The 18,738-nt window shown below is 35.5% G+C and overlaps 1 protein-coding gene across 1 annotated transcript in view; it reads left to right on the plus strand.

The window, feature by feature from the left end:
* Positions 1-331: 331 nt before the first annotated feature.
* The window catches only part of GPR149 (G protein-coupled receptor 149), a 55,439-nt gene continuing 37,032 nt past the window's right edge, over positions 332-18,738 (plus strand). The window contains exons 1-3 of the mRNA XM_033133512.1: positions 332-1,410; positions 2,353-2,545; positions 7,815-8,272. Of these exons, the coding sequence (XP_032989403.1) occupies positions 436-1,410; positions 2,353-2,545; positions 7,815-8,272 (1,626 nt within the window). The 5' untranslated portion in view covers positions 332-435. The remainder of the gene's footprint in view (positions 1,411-2,352; positions 2,546-7,814; positions 8,273-18,738) is intronic.

Consider the following 18,738-nt stretch of genomic DNA (forward strand, 5'->3'; position numbering starts at 1 on the left):
CGCATCATTTTACTGCTCTTAAAAAGTGAATAGAGTTTGATTACCTGAAGCTACAAGCTGCTTTGCTCCATAAGGACTCAAAAGGATCCAGGCATCATTGTTTTTCAAGCTACCTGAAGAGTTTTTGCTTTCATGCCTGAAACTTGATGGTTTCGGGAAGGAGCTTTTGGTTTGTTTTTTGTTTTTGTTTTTTTTTTAATTGCAGTGTTGAAAAGTTTCTTGTTGATGCTTTCAATGGAACCCGATTTTTAAACATGGGTTGAGTCAGATCTAAAGGAGACATGCCTGACCATTTCCTGCTGGACTGACCGGGGGAACCTCTAGAGGGAAACTTGGTAGGAGAAAATGAGATCTGATTTGCAACTAACAGCCATGCTTTATTGTGAGAATATTTACAGGCTCGCTGAAAGGGAAACTGAGTATTGACCAAAGACAATGTCTGTATTTCTCAGTAATTTATCAACAAATGACTCTAGCCTATGGAAAGAAAATCATAATTCGACAGACCTTTTAAATCCTCCAGGAACTCTGAATATCTATCTTTTTTGCCTGACATGCTTCGTAACTCTTGCAGCCCTGGCAGGCAGCATTTACTCACTAGTTTCCCTGCTGAAAACGCAGAACAGAACTGTTGTGTCCATGCTTGTGGCTTCCTGGGCTGGGGATGATCTCATGAGCGTCCTCTCGGTGACCATCTTCCTGTTTTTGCAGTGGCCAGACGAGGTCCCTGGCTATTCCCAGTCTCTGTGCACCACCTCTGCCTTACTATATTTATGCCAGGGCCTCTCAAGCAACTTGAAGGCGTCTCTCCTAGTCTCATACAACTTTTACACGATGCACAGGACTGGAGCGAGCCAGGCAGCCTCCGCAAGATCCGGCCAGGTGCTCGGCGTGGCGCTGACCGTGTGGGCAGCCAGTCTGCTGCTCTCGGCGCTCCCGCTGTGTGGCTGGGGCGCCTTCGTGCGCACGCCTTGGGGCTGCTTGGCAGACTGTTCCAGCTCCTACGTGCTGCTCCTCTTCGCTGTGTACACTTCGGCCTTCGGACTCCTCGCCGGCCTCTCAGTGCCGCTTACTCACCAGCTGCTGTGTTCGGAGGAGCTGCCGAGACTCTATGCTAACTACCAGGAAATTTCCCGCGGAGCTTCCACTCCCGGGACCCCTCCAACTGGGGAGAGAGCGCTCTCCCTGTGCCCAGATGCTGCCGCGGGCCCTGCCCTGCGTTGCTCTGCCGGGTGCTCCCCGAGCTCGGACACTGTATTTGGACCGGGTCCTCTCGGGAGGGCCGGAGCCTGCAGGCGTGAGGACCGGGGGACTCTCTATGGCACCAGGAGTTTCACCGTGAGCATCGCGCAGAAGCGCTTCTCTTTGATCCTAGCGCTGACAAAAGTCATCCTTTGGCTGCCCATGATGGTAAAAGTGCAGTTGCTCACAGTGCGCGGGTGTGTGTGCTAGACGGTGTGATTGCGTGTTGGGACCAGCGTCCCTGGTTTGGAGAGTCACCAGGAGACGTGCAGTTAAGTTCGCTTCCAAATGTGTCTCGCATGGTTTCAGGGAAGCACTTGCAGGAAGGCAGTTGAAGGGTAGCGCTAATTGGCAGAGAAGCCTTTGCAAAGCGCTTCTCCTTTGAAAACTGAGGAGGGGGGGGGAGCGCTTTCGGGGGGTAGAGACTTAGTTTTCCTAGCTCTGTCGTGGCCAAGGATGTTTCTTTCTCGTAGCAATGTCTGGGAGTATTCAGAAAATAAGGTCGTTACAAAAAGGGTGTTTGCACTCCCCACGCCCCCAACCTTCTGTCACCCCCTTCTTTCTGCTCCATTCCAGCCTGTTAAGGATGCAAAGCCCCTCCACAGCAGGGAGAGCAGAGGCTCCATCAGAAGTAGAGAGAGAAGAGAGGGGACAAAGCAGGCTATTGTTCAAGTCTCCATGAGGAATCCTAGTTGGGAGGAGGCAGGGTGGCACCCTGCTGACAGGCATGCTGGGACGGAGATGGGGGGCCAGGGTATTTGGGGTAACAGGTTCAGGTTTCACAGACACCTGCCTGTTTGCCCCGTAACCTCCCCTACATTGAGGACCATACTTCCTTGGTGGAGACTTGAGCTGGCAGCAAGTACAGACCAGACAGTCAAGAATGGAAAACCCCAATGTCCTGTATGTATGGAGCAGTGGGTCTCCTCCCAAGAGACCCCAGCAGTCCACTACTCAAGCCGCGGTGCCAGCCCAGAAGCAGAGCTCTGGCTCTCAGGCAGCAAAGGGGACTGGAGAAGGGGGTTGGGGCAGCATGCTTGTTTGGGGGAAAGGCCTGGGGAAGTGGAAAGTGAGATGCTGGAATATGTCTGAAGCTCTATGACTTTGCAGATCCACATGGTGGTCCAGCATGTGGTGGGGTTTCAGAGCCTTCCCTTCGAGACGCTCAGCTTTCTGCTAACCTTGCTGGCTACCACGGTGACCCCAGTGTTTGTCTTGTCGAAACGCTGGACCCACTTGCCCTGTGGCTGCATCATCAACTGCAAGCAAGATGCATATGCAGTAGCATCCGATGGGGAAAAAAGTAAGTCCTCCACAGTGTGGCTGTTAGGAGCAATTTGCATATAGTCAAACACCAAAGAGTGGTCTACAGAAAAAGTTGCCTGAGTAGGATGAAAAGTTCAAGGGCACATGTAAGTGGTAAATATAGGGAAGAAATGATAGTGTGAAACAATTCTTAGCATGGTATTGGAAGGAAGTTTTAAGTGAGGCAGGTTTAAAACAACTCTGTGAAGTGCTGGTACATTGACTAATTATTTTAAGTAAGAAGGGAAGAGAAAATTTATTCAAAACAGCATGAAGTCAACAAATGCCCTTAGGCGTTCTATCCACCATAGCTCTTAGCCCAGAGTAGAAAATAAATCCATCTTCCAAGTCTACATTAAGAAATCTGTATCTGAAAAAAGATGAAATCTCTGAAGAGTTAAAAACTCATTATATTATAGCCCATTATTATCAAGTGGAAGAAGAGTACAGAAAAGCATTTTCATTATTTTGCTGCTCGTATTCTTCCAGTGTTTTGGAAAATTTTCAGAGAAAGCCAGAAAAGTGCCTGGAAACAGTACCCAAACAAATTTTCAGTGTATGCCTCTGCCTTTAGAAAATACATATACACACAAAACAACATGCCCCCACCCCAAGAGTTTGTCACTGTATGCCATATATGAATCTAGTCATGCTATTTACAGAAAACAAAAATAGAACAAAACAAACAAACAAAACTGTTCTACCGAGTACACCTAGCATGGTAGTCGGTCGATTATAAAAGTCACTAGAGTGTAATTGTTCCCATACGGAGACAGGAAAGGTTGAGTAAAGGCCTGTATGTTTTGATTCTGCCAGGAAGGAAAAAGATATTATTTTGTCATTCCAGACAAAAGATAGGATGTTTTACCCTTTAATAAATCTAAGAATGCATGCCTGTACACTAAATTAACTGTTCCATTAATTGTCCTTTGCTCAGTATAAGGAAGCATATTATTCTTTACCAGAGAAGAAAGGGTAAATAAAAATAGTTCACATCAGACTATTTTAGGAGTATAAAACCTAGATAATATTAAAGTATATTCTGCAATCAATTATGCAACAGGGTTATTTATAACCACTTAGATAGAGTTAGGAACTGGTCATTTTCCATGCATTATTAACATTTAAAATTTAGTACGTCTAAATATTTTTCACATGACAGGAGACTTTTTGGGTGTGTTAAGGGTGCCATAAAGTTTTATTGTTAATAAATGCCAAATGTCTTAAATAAAATAACCATAGAACTTAAAAAGAAGTATGTGCTTATGGAGATTAATACCTAGAGCAACGGTGACAGAGAAAATTAATAATGAATCTTTTGGGGGCCACACAGAAGAGCAAAGAGCATACAAAAATCATTTATGAAACTGAAAGTTCTACCATTTTCTCAAACGTTAACCTTTTGCCACTAAATCAGTGAAGTAAGGACCGTGCTTCCTTGGTGGAGACTTGAGCTGGCTGCAGGTACAGACCACACACTGTATTACAGCCCTGTATTACAGTATTTAAGAATCTGAAAGTGACCAAGAGTCTAGTGCCAGCGAAAACGAAGTCTTAGTGAAGTCATTTAAGGCAGTCATTTTAAGAAGTAATGGACACCCATATCAGAGCTGAAAATAAAGCAATGCAACAGATTTATATCTAGACCATAGCAAATGGTCTAGATAGTACCCTAGTCATGCACTACCAAGATAGAAGAGCCTATGGCAGGCTACCAGAATCAAGAATCACATTCATATCTCATGTTTGAAATTGAAACCATGCTCATTAAGATCAAAATAATATGTATCCTCTAAAATGAGCATTTATCTTATTTGTAGTTTTAAGATTCAGGAAAGGTATTGAAATATGTAAGCATATAGAAAGAGGCATGGCGTCAAAAACAAAACCTTGGGAGAAACATTAGTTTAAATGCTTATAGTTCAAACGGCTCCATTCTCTTTTAAGATCTCAAGTTCTGAGATAGGGACATTCTTTTATAAGAAGGATGTGTTTTCACTGTATGAGGACTCTTGCCCCCATAAATTTTCCTATTGGTAGGATGACACAACAACATAAATTTGAAACTCTAAAGGTGGCTCATCTTCGGGTAGGCAGGTGCTTGTTAGTTATAAAACTTTGATCTTTTAGGAGTGTGGCACCAGGTTTACATTTAAGCTTTTCCTCCTTAACAAACTAAGATCCTTCCTTTACATTCTTTATCGGTGAACCACAGAACCAAGAAAGGAAAAGTATTTTCCCTAACTCATATTTACCAGGTTCATTTTGCAGATGTAAATATAATTCTACATCTCAGCTTCACTGAACAGAAACTGAGAGACATGCAACCAGAAAATGAATGTCAGTCATGAAAAATAATGCACAGCAATTATAATTGTCTCCTGTTTCCAACAATCATCTGTATTACTAGTGTCTCAAAACAATTGTTAAAAAATGATTTTATAAAGAGGTCTCAAGTGACAGACATGAATTGGATATGGCTTTCACTCATTTTGTTTGCATGACATGACTTTTTTAAAATTAGTTAAAATCAAATATTTTATATAAAAATCAGATTTTCAGTTTTCATTTTTTTGAATGAAAAATCAGAGTATCTCATGACATATTATCCTGGAGAATTATTTATTTTTCTAAGCTGATATAATTACTTATGTCTAAATTGTAATTAGCAAGATGTGATTAAAGCAAAAGACTAGAGCTAATCATGTTTTTATCTATGAGTTTGTTTTTCAAAAGATACATTATATTTTTCATAAGTGTAGTATAGATTCCAAAGATCCTAACTGTATTCTGATGGTCTTTAAGTTTCTTGCAAGTTATTAGTCAAACACTGTCCACTGTGTTATATTGTTATAACCTATTATCTACATTAGTTATCTCAGTCGGAATTTACCTTTAGTGTCACAGAAAGTCACTAACAATAAATGTTTCTATTGGTTAAACGTCATAATTAATATACACCCCCTAATTTAAAGACAGCACATCTTAGACATTCTGCTTCTATTAACATATTTCTCTCATGCATCTGATTAGTAGTAAAGCAATTTAACATAGAGGTTAATGACTCCAAATCTGGAATCAGTTAGCTTTAAATTCATATCTCTTTAGCAGGTAAATAATCTGAGGTAGGTTTCCTCTATCAGCCTCCATCTTCGCAGTCGTAAAGTAGGACTGATAAGCCATTTATTATGTAGGGTTGTTGCTGTGTTCAGTGACATGACCTATGTGCATAACTTGGCCTTACAATATTCTATTTCCCCATGGTCTATTTCAATTCCACTTCTTCTCATAGCCTACCTCAGGCTGTCTCTTGCACCTCATGACATCTCCATTGACACATTTTGAACACTCCTTCAAAAACATTAGTCATTTTTGCTCTGTATATTTCACAGCTATAATATTCAGCTAATAAAATATATAGCCACAGACATAAATTTTATTGTTGTATGATAAAATTGGTATTCTATGACAGTTTGCCTAATGTTCCTAAATAGACCATTTGTCACTTTATATGGTTTTTAAAGAAAAGGAAATGCCACCCATAATCAAAACATTCTTTTGGCTCCTTCAGTCTTCATACCGGTAGAGTAAGTCAAAAGTCCTAATTCAATTTGACTGGACTATGTTACTAGAAAAAGTAAGTAGTCCTATAAACGAGACAGTGTATAAAATATTTACATTTGCCTCTACTTTTCTGTTTTCTTTGAACAGAAATTCTTGTGTTCTGGCTCAAACATTGAATGTTTTGGCTCAAATAATGAATTATATCTATAAATTCTATTCTTTTAGTCAGTAGAATTTGTTTGTGAATCTTCAGTTCTGGGAAATTCTAGTAATAAAATTACCATGTGAGTGACAGTAAGATAGCTCAATGTCTTCTATAAAACACAGAAGTATCCAAGCAGAATTTTTTTTTGAAAGAGCCACGTTTTGAAAGATGAAAACCAAAACATTAAATTGCATTTTGTCTTCCATCTTGATATAACTTCATTCTTCATTCATACATAAAAACTATCTAGTATTTAATGACATTTACATATAAAAGTATCACGTTCTATCACATTCTCACTTGCTATTCTACTAAGACTTTGTACCATACCCACCAAGTAGCAGTGCTAGATTTAGGATACCATCATATTTCACCTGATTTAAACCATACAAAGTTTTATGCGTTGCAGCTTAACTTATCTTCTACCTCCTCAGGTTTACAAACATGTTTTAAAGTGCTTCAGTTCACAGAAATATAAATCTATTCAATTTTACAATTTATTTGTATCAAAAATGTACCTGTTATTTTTTAAAGTTTCAAAACTGTATTGTATCAATGTCTAATTTTTTTTTAATTTATTTTTAATTTATTGGGGTGACAATTGTTAGTAGAATTACATAGATTTCAGGTGTGCAATTCTGTATCACATCATCCATAAATCACACTGTGTGTTCACCACCCAGAGTCAGCTCCCCTTCCATCACCATACATTTGATCCCCCTCACCCTCATCCCCCACCCCCCAACCCCCTTACGCTCTGGTAACCACCAAATTACGTTCCCCAGATTAATTTTCAAACCCCGTGGCCATCCTGTGGTCACCGACTGCCCTCCAATCCCCTCACCCTCCCCCCCACCCCCCACCCCTCCCGCCCATCTAGCAACCCTCAGTTTTTCCTCATTGTCTCCCAAACTGTTTCTGATTAGTTCATTCACTTATTCTTTTCTTTAATGTCTAATTTTTAATGTAGGCATTTATAAACATAAATGTCAGGTATATTCTACATCAGACTATTTACAGTAGTTATATCTGTTGATGATATTGTCAGCTGAATAACACATAATATTAAGAGCTACTTCATAATTAATTTCTAGCAAATAAAATTTATAAACAATACATTTTGTCCCTAAATAATGGTACAGATAATTGGTAGACTGAAAAAGCTAACACTAAAACTGAATGTAAAGGACAGTTTCCTAATTTATGGTTATATTTCTGTTATACAAATCTGCTTTGAAGACTGCATGGTTCTTGGGATGGTACATATTTCAACCCCGTCATTGTGCAAGTGAGAAAAATCAAACCCAGAGTGAAAAGATGACTTGAATTTGCAAGGCATAATTGCTTTGCGTAATGGACAAGAAGTAAAGGAAGATAGTTTTTAAATTCATAAAAATCAGTTGAATGTACTTTCCTAATTTTATTTACAATGTATATATTCAACTGTTGTTTCTATCTACCTTCCTAACCATGGACTTTTGTTTTTGTTTTTACTTAGCCAAGAGGAGAGCCTTTGAATTCAATCTATCATTTGAACGAAGTTATGGAATTTATAAAATAGCACATGAAGATTACTATGATGATGATGAAAATTCTACATCCTTTCACCACCTCATGAACTATGAATGCAAAACTACAAAAGACTCTCTGAGAGCCGCGCATAATATCTTCAATGCCATAAAAGTGGAAATCAGCACCACACCCTCTCTGGATAGCTCCACATTAAGAGGCATCAACAAATGCACAAGTACCGATATTACAGAGGCTAAACAGGATTCTCATAATGAAAAGAGCATGGATCCCCTGCTCCTTAAAAAAACAGAAGGGGATATTCACTGTGAAGAAACCACCTTTTTGGAAGGACCAGAAAGAAGACTTTCTCATGAGGAGAGTCAGAAACCAGACCTTTCAGACTGGGAATGGTGTAGGAGTAAATCAGAAAGAACCCCTCGTCAGGTACAGTAAAGATTGTTCTTCCTGTAAAATTAAATGTGAGACCAACTGTGACAGGCATGAAAAAACTACCAGTTGCTTATTTCATTCAAGTCCAAGGCTAATTACATTTACCTCAAGTAATTTCCATAATACTAAATTTTATTTCAAGGGTGTCTTTTGAAGGACTTTTTAATTTTTTAAATCATTTCTACATTTTCATTCAAAATCTTTGTTTTGGCATTGGCCCAGTTAAATAGGCTCTTTGAGAAGGGGAGGGAATTCCATTTTCAATTGAAGTAATCTGTGTAAATTCAGACTAGACCTTCAGAACTTGTTTCAAATTAGTAAGCTTGTAGGTTTTATTTTTCCTTCACCCAAAGAGTTCACTACAAGTCCCCAAGAGAAGTTTTTCTATTGTCTTCTTTTTTAACGTGATGACAAATATTTATACAACTAGTGGTGAGGAGGATAGTCCTGCTACAATTATACTAGACAGTGTGCCTGTTAATCTTGCTAGGACTAGTCTTTCTAGTACTCAGCAAGGAAAAACAAAGTTCTATTCCAGAATACACTCAAGTGAGTCCTTGCAAGCCCTGATGAATGTTCCATCCCCTTAAAGATCAAAGAATGGTTTTATAAACATGAAAGAATGTACACCTTAATCTTATGCCATTCTCTCCAAGATTCCGGCCTGCCTAGAATGAAGGAAACTTCTTATTTCATTAAAATTACAGTGTGATATTGATATGAGATTTTTCTTTCCTCTAAAGCCTTATATCTGGCAATTAAATTTGCTCTTGCTTTCCACACTATTGATTTACTCGGAAGAGAAGCCTTTTTCTACATGATTTAAATGGAAATCAAAGTCCAGTTGCACCTCATCTCTGGAATCAAAACCATAATTCTAGAAATATCTACTAGAAATAATGCATTCATTATATGACCACATAACAGCAATTATGAATATGAGCAGAGTAATCCGAGATTTCCATTATTATTATTTAAAACTACTAGTCTTACTCTGATATCACTATTTTAAAAGTTGGATAATAAAACAAAATATACAATATAGTATATTATTAAAATAATAATTCATATCGTTTAGTGATTAGGTATCTCAGAAAAACATCACTAAATTATTTGCCATAAATTGAAAACTACAGTGAAAAGTTTATTATTGATAGGACAAAATGCTCTGTATTTTTAGAACCATACGGTACCCTACCTAAGAGGGTAACCTCTATAATTTCACCATTAATTTGTTCCTGAATAATCTAAACCTCTTGGCTTTCTCACACTGAAAAATTGTTAATATTCATGATGAAGTGTGTGTGTGTGTGTGTGTGTGTGTGTGTGTGTTTGCATCTCAATAACTTGCAACTACCTACTATGCTACTGCTCTATGCCATCCTCATGCCTACCCCATATGGATTACAGATATCTTGAATCTTGCTCATGCTTTTTTGTTTTGTTGTTTTATCACAAATGAATATGCTTCTATCACAATACATTGCTTAGTTTTGCTTATTTTGAGCTTTCTAAAGAGGATATCCTACTGTACCTCATCTTGTGGGACATGCTTTTTTCCCATTGAACATTATTTTAAGTGATTGCTGTCTTATATATTTTGTCAAAACATTGGAAATTATTATCTAAAATATCACAACTTGTAGCCCTCATTTAAACGTCTTGGTTGTAGTTTAGAAAGCACAATCAATTAACTACACCTAGAAACATATGAAAGGATCAGACACTGTTTACATATAAGTATACAGTCCTATGGAAATGAAGAAGTACAACTTAACCATAACCTCTGTAAATCAAAAAAAAATAAAATAATATGTGAAAAGCACGAAAGTTCGATCAATCCAGATATCTTTTAACTACAAAAATTTGCTTATTGAGTATTAATATTCTAACATCTGTGAAGAGCAAGTAGTTCAGGGAACTGATCTAAAATGGTGATTGTGAAAAAACGATTAGTGGTAAAATAGATAATATAATATTCAGTAAAGGCAAAGATTTTATTTTCAGAGACTAATTGAAATTAAATAAAATGCTATCATAAATTTAAAAACAACAGTAAGAAATCCTTCGGCCACAGGCTGATGCTATGATACGATTTTCCCTTTGCAAACTTGCCTGTGGATTTTAAGGTTCAGATTCTAACCAAAATACCCTTAGGCTTGAAAAGCTTATGAGAACTTTTTCTATAACCCAAAACAGGTTTTGGGTCATACTCTATTCTTCACCAGTAGATATTAATATTTCACGTGAGTAGATGGGACTGGGAAAGCACATTCATTTCATCCTTTTCTCCTAAGTCCTTTTTTGCTCTGAAAGAAATGTTAACTCACGTATCTTATAGTGCTACTGTAACTGTAGAAATTGCAGTTACTCTATGAAAACACCATCTCTTGATTTTCAATGGTTGTACTTTCAAATATGTAGGCTCAGTTTATCAGATCATATCTAATGAGACTACATTGAATAGTGTGTGCTCTTTGTTCTTAGGCTTGAAAAAAGCAAGTTCGATTTAAAATATATTTAGTGAGCCTTACTTTGTTTTTATAATACACATTGCTTAATTTTTTTCATTAGAGCATATTAGTCAACAAATTCTCAGTATATCTTGTTGAAAATCCTGGTAGGAATGAGAGTGTTAGATCAAGGTTAAAGTGTAATGAAAATGGTAGTAGAATGGCTTCAGCAGGTTTTAATGTGACTTAATAAAATTTATCAGAGTTGAGAGTGTTTGTAAGATTGAAATTCAGTGTTAAACTTAGCCACACAATCACGTCTCTTTGGAACCCCCAGGAGGTAGAATGCTCAGCAGTTCACTATTAAAATGCTCAGAAAAAATAGCCAGAAATGTCAGAGTTTTTCAGCTACAAAGTTTTAATGTGGTAGTCATGGTGTGACTGTTTCTCAAATGCAACAATGATTTTCCACAATCCGAAAGTTTTGCCATCTATGAATAAAGACAATTGGATTTATAAAATAATTTAGTGACTTGTGGGTGATCACTCTAATTTTCTTTTTTCTTTACTTCTTTTTTTTTTAATTTTCTCTTTTAATTATAAGTTCATCGAATTACCCCATGGGTTCCATTCTCTTTTCTTTTAATGTCGTGTCTTAGAGTTCTAGAGACTCATTCATTATTATAAATCGGAAACAAAGATATGCTGCAACTATGCCACTTGATCCCATTTATAACCCTGTCATTATAGCATCTAAAAGGTGAAAGGCCTCTACTCTGTCAGGAGAATATAGAAAACCAGATCCTGAAACAATCCACAAATGAGAGACAAAGGAAGGGGAAGTGATTGCATTTGACTAGCTACACAAATCACTTAGCATAAGATAGAATAAGCCAACAAGAATTAACAATAATGTCACCTGAGAATCAAAGAAATTTTATTTTCACTTTAAGGAAAATGTTTTACTATCTAAAAATAGTTTTACAAATTAAAGTGGTGTTTTTTGCTAAGAGTTCAGCAGCAACAGTGATTTCTATAATCTTTTAAAAATATTATTTCTCTTAGCAATTTTCATAGAAACCTACGGAACTCAAAAGTTGAACTAGACTATGTTGGGTTCTTTAGATCAATGAGCAAATACCATGTTTCCCCGAAAATAAGACCTAGCTGGAGAATCAGCTATAATGCTTAAATTAGTATAAGCTTAATTCATAATAATTAGCCTATAATTAAGCTAGTAATAATTAGCTTAAATTAATATAAAACCTGGTCTTATTTTACTATAAGACCAGATATAATATAATATAATAATATAATATGACATAATATAATATAATACCAGGTCTTACATTAATTTTTGCTCCACAAGATGCATTAGAGCTGACTGTCTGGCTAGATCTTATTTTTGGGGAAACACAGTAAGTCAAATGGGGATCTTGTTAAAACGTAGATTGGGATAGAGTAGATCTGAGGTAGAGTCCAAGATTCAGTGTTTCTAACAAAGCCCTGATGCAAAATAATAAAAATCCCATACCAGACTTACAGAAACAGAAACCCTCAGTTGGTTCAGATGCAAATGTAAGAAATACTGCTTCAGTGTCTAATGACTAGGAGATGGATATTAGTTTAAAGAGCAAGGTTAAATTTGCTCCCAAAAGTGAAACAAGACTAGAAAAAAAAATCATATATTTCTTTCCTCTCCCTAAAAAAATATGCATCTTCTCTTTTCATTAAAAAAAAAATCTATTCAAACATTAAATCAGACATATGATGTGTTTCCTGTGATGTTGTTACCTTGCAAATGCTTAAACCTCTTCATTGAGTGATTTTTAACTGAAGTGACCATAGGAGAAAAAGTCATTCACCACAGTTGTAGCCACAAATCATCCTAATACAAATGATTGTCACAAGTACAGATATTTTATATTTGGCTACATCCATTTGTCTGGAGTGGTTCATTCATTACTCACTGTTCAGAGACCTGAAAAATTGTTACATTGCTTTCTTTTTAAAACCATTTATAACCCTTATTATTTTATGATTATAAATTAATATAATTATTTTAGGAAGTTTAGTAATGTCTGATTAGGAAAGAAAAAATACATACTTCCAATCACCCAGAGTCACCACTGTTTATGTGTTACCATATAAAACTTCAGGCGCTTTCCTTTACATATAGTTTTACTTTTAACAAAAATGGATCCTATTGCATGTACTATTTTGAAAAATCTGCTTTTCTCTACTTAAGAATATAATTTTCACCTGATTTAAATTGTTAAGTCCTTTGTGTGAATATATGATATAGTTTAGAATGGCTATTTGAAGTACGGCTGAAAACTCATCCATGAATGCAAATTTGTTCACAAGTATTTAAAGTCTTGGAAGTTGAAGCTAAGGGAAATGAAATACAAACTAATTCAAATATGTCATAACACACTTTGTGAACCTCACAGCATGTATACATTGCTGAAATGAAGTAAAAGTGAACTGTCTAACTCTTCACTTTCAAGGGGATTATTCAAGGGGATTAGCCTGGCATCAAAGCTTGTGTGGAAAGCTATAATTCACCTTTTAAGCTAATAATTCTGTTAACGTTCTTTAAAAAAAACCTCATAGTTGAAGAAAACCTTAAAGGCTACGTATAGAACTTAGTTATGGCTTGAATCTCTTCCACAACCTCCTGTTGAGTGATTATTTTTTTACTTGAGCTCAAATGCCTGGGAACTCACTACATGTTAAAAACTTTTTATTGAGAACTAATTTTAGATTTACAAAACAGTTTTTAAAATAGTACAGAGACTTCTACTATATCCTTCATCCAGCTCCCACTAATGTTAACATGTTATAGGACAATCATGTAATTATCAGGAAATTAGTGATTCATTTATAGATCTTATTTTGAACTTGCCAGTTGTCCTGTTGATCTCCTCCTCTCTCTGGTCCAGAATCTAATCGTTGATCCCATATTGCACTTGTTGTCATGTCTCCTCAGTCTCCTGCAATCTAAAGCAGTTCTTCAGCCTTTCTTTGTCTTACATGACTTTGACACTTTTGAAGACCTCTGGCCAGTTTGTTTTGTTTTGTTTTGTTTCTGCAATATCCTTCATTTGTAATTGTCTTATATTTTCCATTGATTAAATTGAAGTTTTGCGTTTTGGGCAAGAATATCACAGAATGTTTGCCCTTTCCAGCACATCGTATCAAGAGTTACATGATTTTGATATGTCTTACGATGGTTATGTAAACTTTGATCACTTTGTAAAGGTGATGCCTGCCAAATTTCTCCATGCAAAGTTACTAGTTTTCCCTTTGTGATTTATAAGCATCTTGTGGGGAGACATTTTGAGACTATGCAAAGTGTTTTATATCATACTTGTACCCACTAATTTTAGCATTAATTGATGAATCTTGACTGCAACAATTATTATGCAATGGTGATTTTCCATTACTATCATTCCTTCTATATTATTGAAAGTTATCTTGCCTCCGTTTACTTATTTATTTATATCAGCATGGACTCATATTTATTTTAATCCATAAGTGATAAGCCACACTATTATCGTTTATTTTGTTACTCTAATTGCCCTGGAGTTAGCCATTGGGAGCGACTTCAGGTTGATGTCTATGTCCATTCAATGTGCTATCCTTATCTTGTAGTTTTATTTGTTTGTTCGTTTGTTGTTTTTTATCACTTCCTTAGTTTCTAGCAGAACAAGATATTCCATCCCCATCTTTCATTTTGCTTGAGGCAGCCCTAGAATCAACCATTTTCCCAAGGAGTTCTGGTTCCTTTTATTGGCGAATGGCATTTAGAAACCAACATCTGGGTACATGATATGCTCATTGCTGCTGGGGTGTCTTGCTGGGGTGTCTGTCTTATCATTGGACAGATCTAGGAAATACATATATGTATGCTCATATGTACATATCTATATTTCTACATCAATTTCTCTGTATAAATAGTTTAAAACTATATATTTATACTGATACCTCCAAGTCCAATCAAATACCACAGCGTTCATTCATGCCTTTCCCTTTTCTTATTTGTTAATTCTTTTTTTAACAGTGTGAAACTGGCTTTCATCTTCACCAATATATTTATTGATTTGTTCAGTGCCAGTACGCACATAAAGTAGTTTTAGAATTGCTAACTCACATCCCTGAGGGGGAAAAATATTAACTAGAGTATAATAGTCATGTACAGTTCTTTTTGTCTTTAATCTTACAGTTTATATAAAAATATAACCTTCCACATTTACTTAAATTAGTTCTTTTCATTTCCATTCCCTTCATTTTACATTACATTTTTAGTTCCTTCCCTATTGTTTTTTATTTTGATTATTTGTTAGAGCATGTAAAGCCATGTTTCCAAGAGTCAGAACTACATAAAAGATAGAATTTCCTTCCTCATTCCTTCTTCCCTGTTCTTATTTTCCAGTTCTTTCCATCCTGTTCCCACCTATCCTCTGTAAGTAACCAATCTCATAGTTTCTGCTTTAACATTCCTTTATTTCTTTTTGCAAAAATGAGCAGATACATGTAAATCTTCTTATAACTCCTTTCTTACTTATACTCTTCTGCACTTTGTTGTTTTTTTTTCACTAAACATTGTATCCTAGAAGTCATTCCATATCACTTCATAGAGCTCTTCCTCATTCTTTTTTTATAGCTGCATGATAATCTATAGTGCGCATACACCATACTTAATTCATCCACTGCCTGATATGGGCCTTCAGTTTGTTTCTAATACCTTACAGTTAAAAATAATATTGCTGTGAATAACCTTATACATATGTATTTTCATATTGTTGGAGGTGTATCTTCAGGATAAATTCCTAGATTAGAATTTCTGGGTCAAAATGTAAGTGTAGTTTTGTCAAGAATTGTTAATTTCCCTCCAGAAGGGTCATCAGTTTGTACTCCTACCAGTAATGTATAACAGAGGGCTCTTTCCCCACTATCTCAGTAATAAAGTATCATACTTTTTAATTTTTGCCAGTGTGATAGGAGAGAAATGATATCTCAGAGTTGTTTTAAATTATATTTATATAATTGTAAGCGAGTTTCAATAGTTTTCATATGTTTAACAGGCTTTTTCATATTTAGTTTTTAATAAACTGTTTTTATCTTTCTCCCATTTTTCTATTGGGTTGTTGCCTCTTTATCCCTTATTTTTTTTTAAAGAATTATTTATATGTTAGGGATACTTTATGATGTAAATTGCAATGTTTTTTTTCCTACTTTGTCAGTTGTCATTTAACTTTGCTTATGGTATTTTTTATTTTTTTAGCATGTTTTTCTTTTAATTTGTTTAAGTGAAAACTATCCATCTTTTCTTTAATTGCCTCTGGATTTTGAGTCATAGTTGTTAGAAAGCCAGTTTAAAATGAAATTCCCTGTTTTCTTCTAGTATTTCTGGTTTTAATTTTACATGTAGTGGGCCAGATTCATTTGGATTGTATTTTTCTATTAGGTGTAAGGTATGAATATAGTTTTATCTTTTTTCCAAATGGTTACCCATCATTTATTAAAAGGCATCATTTATTTAAAAGTCAATTATTACCCACTGCGTTTTGAGATACGATTTTCATTGTATACTACATTTCCATATTTATTTGGGTCTATTTCTGGGCTTTACATTCTATTCCACTATTTGCCTATTTATGTACTGATATCTCACTGTTTTAATTAGAAAAGCTATTATAGTAAGTTTTAATGTCTGGCAGGGCTGCTGTCCCCCTCCTTTTTTTCTTTTTCCTTATTTGTCTCACTATGCTTGTATGTTGCTTTTTCATATCAAATTTACTTTCCACTTGTCTAACTCCATAAAAAAGATTCATAAGGGCTGTGTTAAATTTACAAATTAGCTCAGAGAGAACTGACATCTTTATAGCATTGAATTGTCCTATCCAAGAACAGGGAATGTCTTTCTATTTGTTCTAATCTACTTTTGTATCTTTCTCCTGAAAGATTTTAAAGTTTCCTTCCTATAATTTTTGTTAAATTTATTTGTAAGTATTCAATCTTCTTGGTTTTCATTGTAAATGAGGTTTCTCTACCATTATGTCCTCTAACTGGTTTTTGTTTTTGTATATTACGGATATTGATTTCCATCTGTTAATATTATATATGCCACACTACTGAATTATTTTTTAAATAAAAGCATCAATTATCATTGATTATCTAGGGTTTTCTAGTTATACTATCATATCATCAACAAACAGAAAGAGTTTTACTTCTTCTTTTTCAATTCTTACGCCTCTGTTTAATTTCTATTGTTTGGTTATATTGGCTAATACCTCTAAAACAATGTTTAATAGTTAAGCAATGTTTAACCAGGCATTCTTGCCTTGTTCCTTAACTTAGTGACAGGATTTTGATGTTTTCTCATTAAGGAAGATACTGGTTTCCACTACTTTGTAAGGTATCTAAATTTAATCTTTTGATGATGATGATGATGATAACTAATATTTATTGAACATTTGCTATCTGTCACACATAGTTCTAAGCACTTTACATATAATTCCCATTAGTATTCACAAAGATTATCTGGTAGATATTATTACCCAATTTCACAAATGAAAAACAAACAAACAACCAGAACATAAAGAAGTTAGCCTAAAGTCTGTCAGAACCTGGGAGCAAACTCAGGCCATCTGACTCAAGGGACATTCCTCAAACCCAGTACCATAACTGCTTCAGAAAATAGTTCATGGTGAGCAATTCAGTTCTTACATTAAATTCTAATCTATTCACCTTACATGGGAAGATTAAGGTCACCTGAGGAACGTTTAAAAATGCCCCGGTCCCACCCACAAAAATTCTGATTTAATTGGTCTGGAGTAAGATTGGGGTTTCAATATGTTTTAAAATTCCCTTTGTGCAGATATAAAAAGAACACATAATCAAGAAAGGACTTCTGGTAGAATATATAATTTATAAAGAACACCAATAAATCAATAAGAAAATGACAGATAATCCAATAACATATAGTAAAAGATTTGAACTGGTACTCCACAAAGAGGGAATTCAAATAAACATACATGAAAGTACATCACATCATTAATAATCTGGATTTGTCAAGTAAAATAACAATAAGAGACCACTGCACACCCACAAGTATAGCTACAATTAAACAGTCTGACAACGCCAAGAATTGATGAGAATGCGGATCAATAGGAACTCATATAAACTGTTGGTGGAGTCAATTCTTAAAACCACTTTGGAAAACAGTTTGCCAATATCCATAAAAGGTAAATATATACACGACTCATGCTCCAGCAATGCCCTTCTTAGGTATACACCCTAGAATTGTACCATCTGATACACCAGCCACTAGTCACACTTAGCTATTTAAATTTAAATTATTTTTTTTTAATTTAAAATTCAGTTCCTCAGTTGCATTACCCACAAATAAAGTGCTGAATATCCAAATGTGACTAGTGGCCACTGTATTGGACAACACAAATATCAATATTTCCATCATTGCAGTTCTACTGGACAGTGCTACCTGAGAGCATATTTATGTTTCTGGAAGCTCTGCTTGTAATAGCCCCAACATTTAAGGTTAAGTCAAAAGTCCATCAACATGAAAATGGATAAATTACTGAACATTTTTATAATAGAATATCATGCACGAAAGTGTATTTTCCAACACAAGTAATATAAACTTCAGGCTTTAAGTCTCCCAAAATCTGGTTCAGCTGCTAAACAAAAAACAATGAAATTTAACAATAAAGCTACATAAAATGTGAGTTTTGCAACTATAATGAAAAAAACAATGCACTCTATGATTGTGCTTAATAAAGCTAAGAAGCAACTACAACTAAATTACATGGGTTTAGGAATACATACAAATGTGGTAAAAACTCTAAAAATGACCTGGGGGAGGTGATATCACAGAAATCTGAGCAGCGTTTGCCTTTAGAAAGAGAGTAAGCAAGAAAGTACAAATAGGGTTGGTCCCCTAGGGTACCGACAATAGTCTCTGTTTCATCTTAGGGAGTA

The sequence above is a fragment of the Rhinolophus ferrumequinum genome, chromosome 2, assembly GCF_004115265.2.
Source record: "Rhinolophus ferrumequinum isolate MPI-CBG mRhiFer1 chromosome 2, mRhiFer1_v1.p, whole genome shotgun sequence".
NCBI lineage: Eukaryota > Metazoa > Chordata > Mammalia > Chiroptera > Rhinolophidae > Rhinolophus > Rhinolophus ferrumequinum.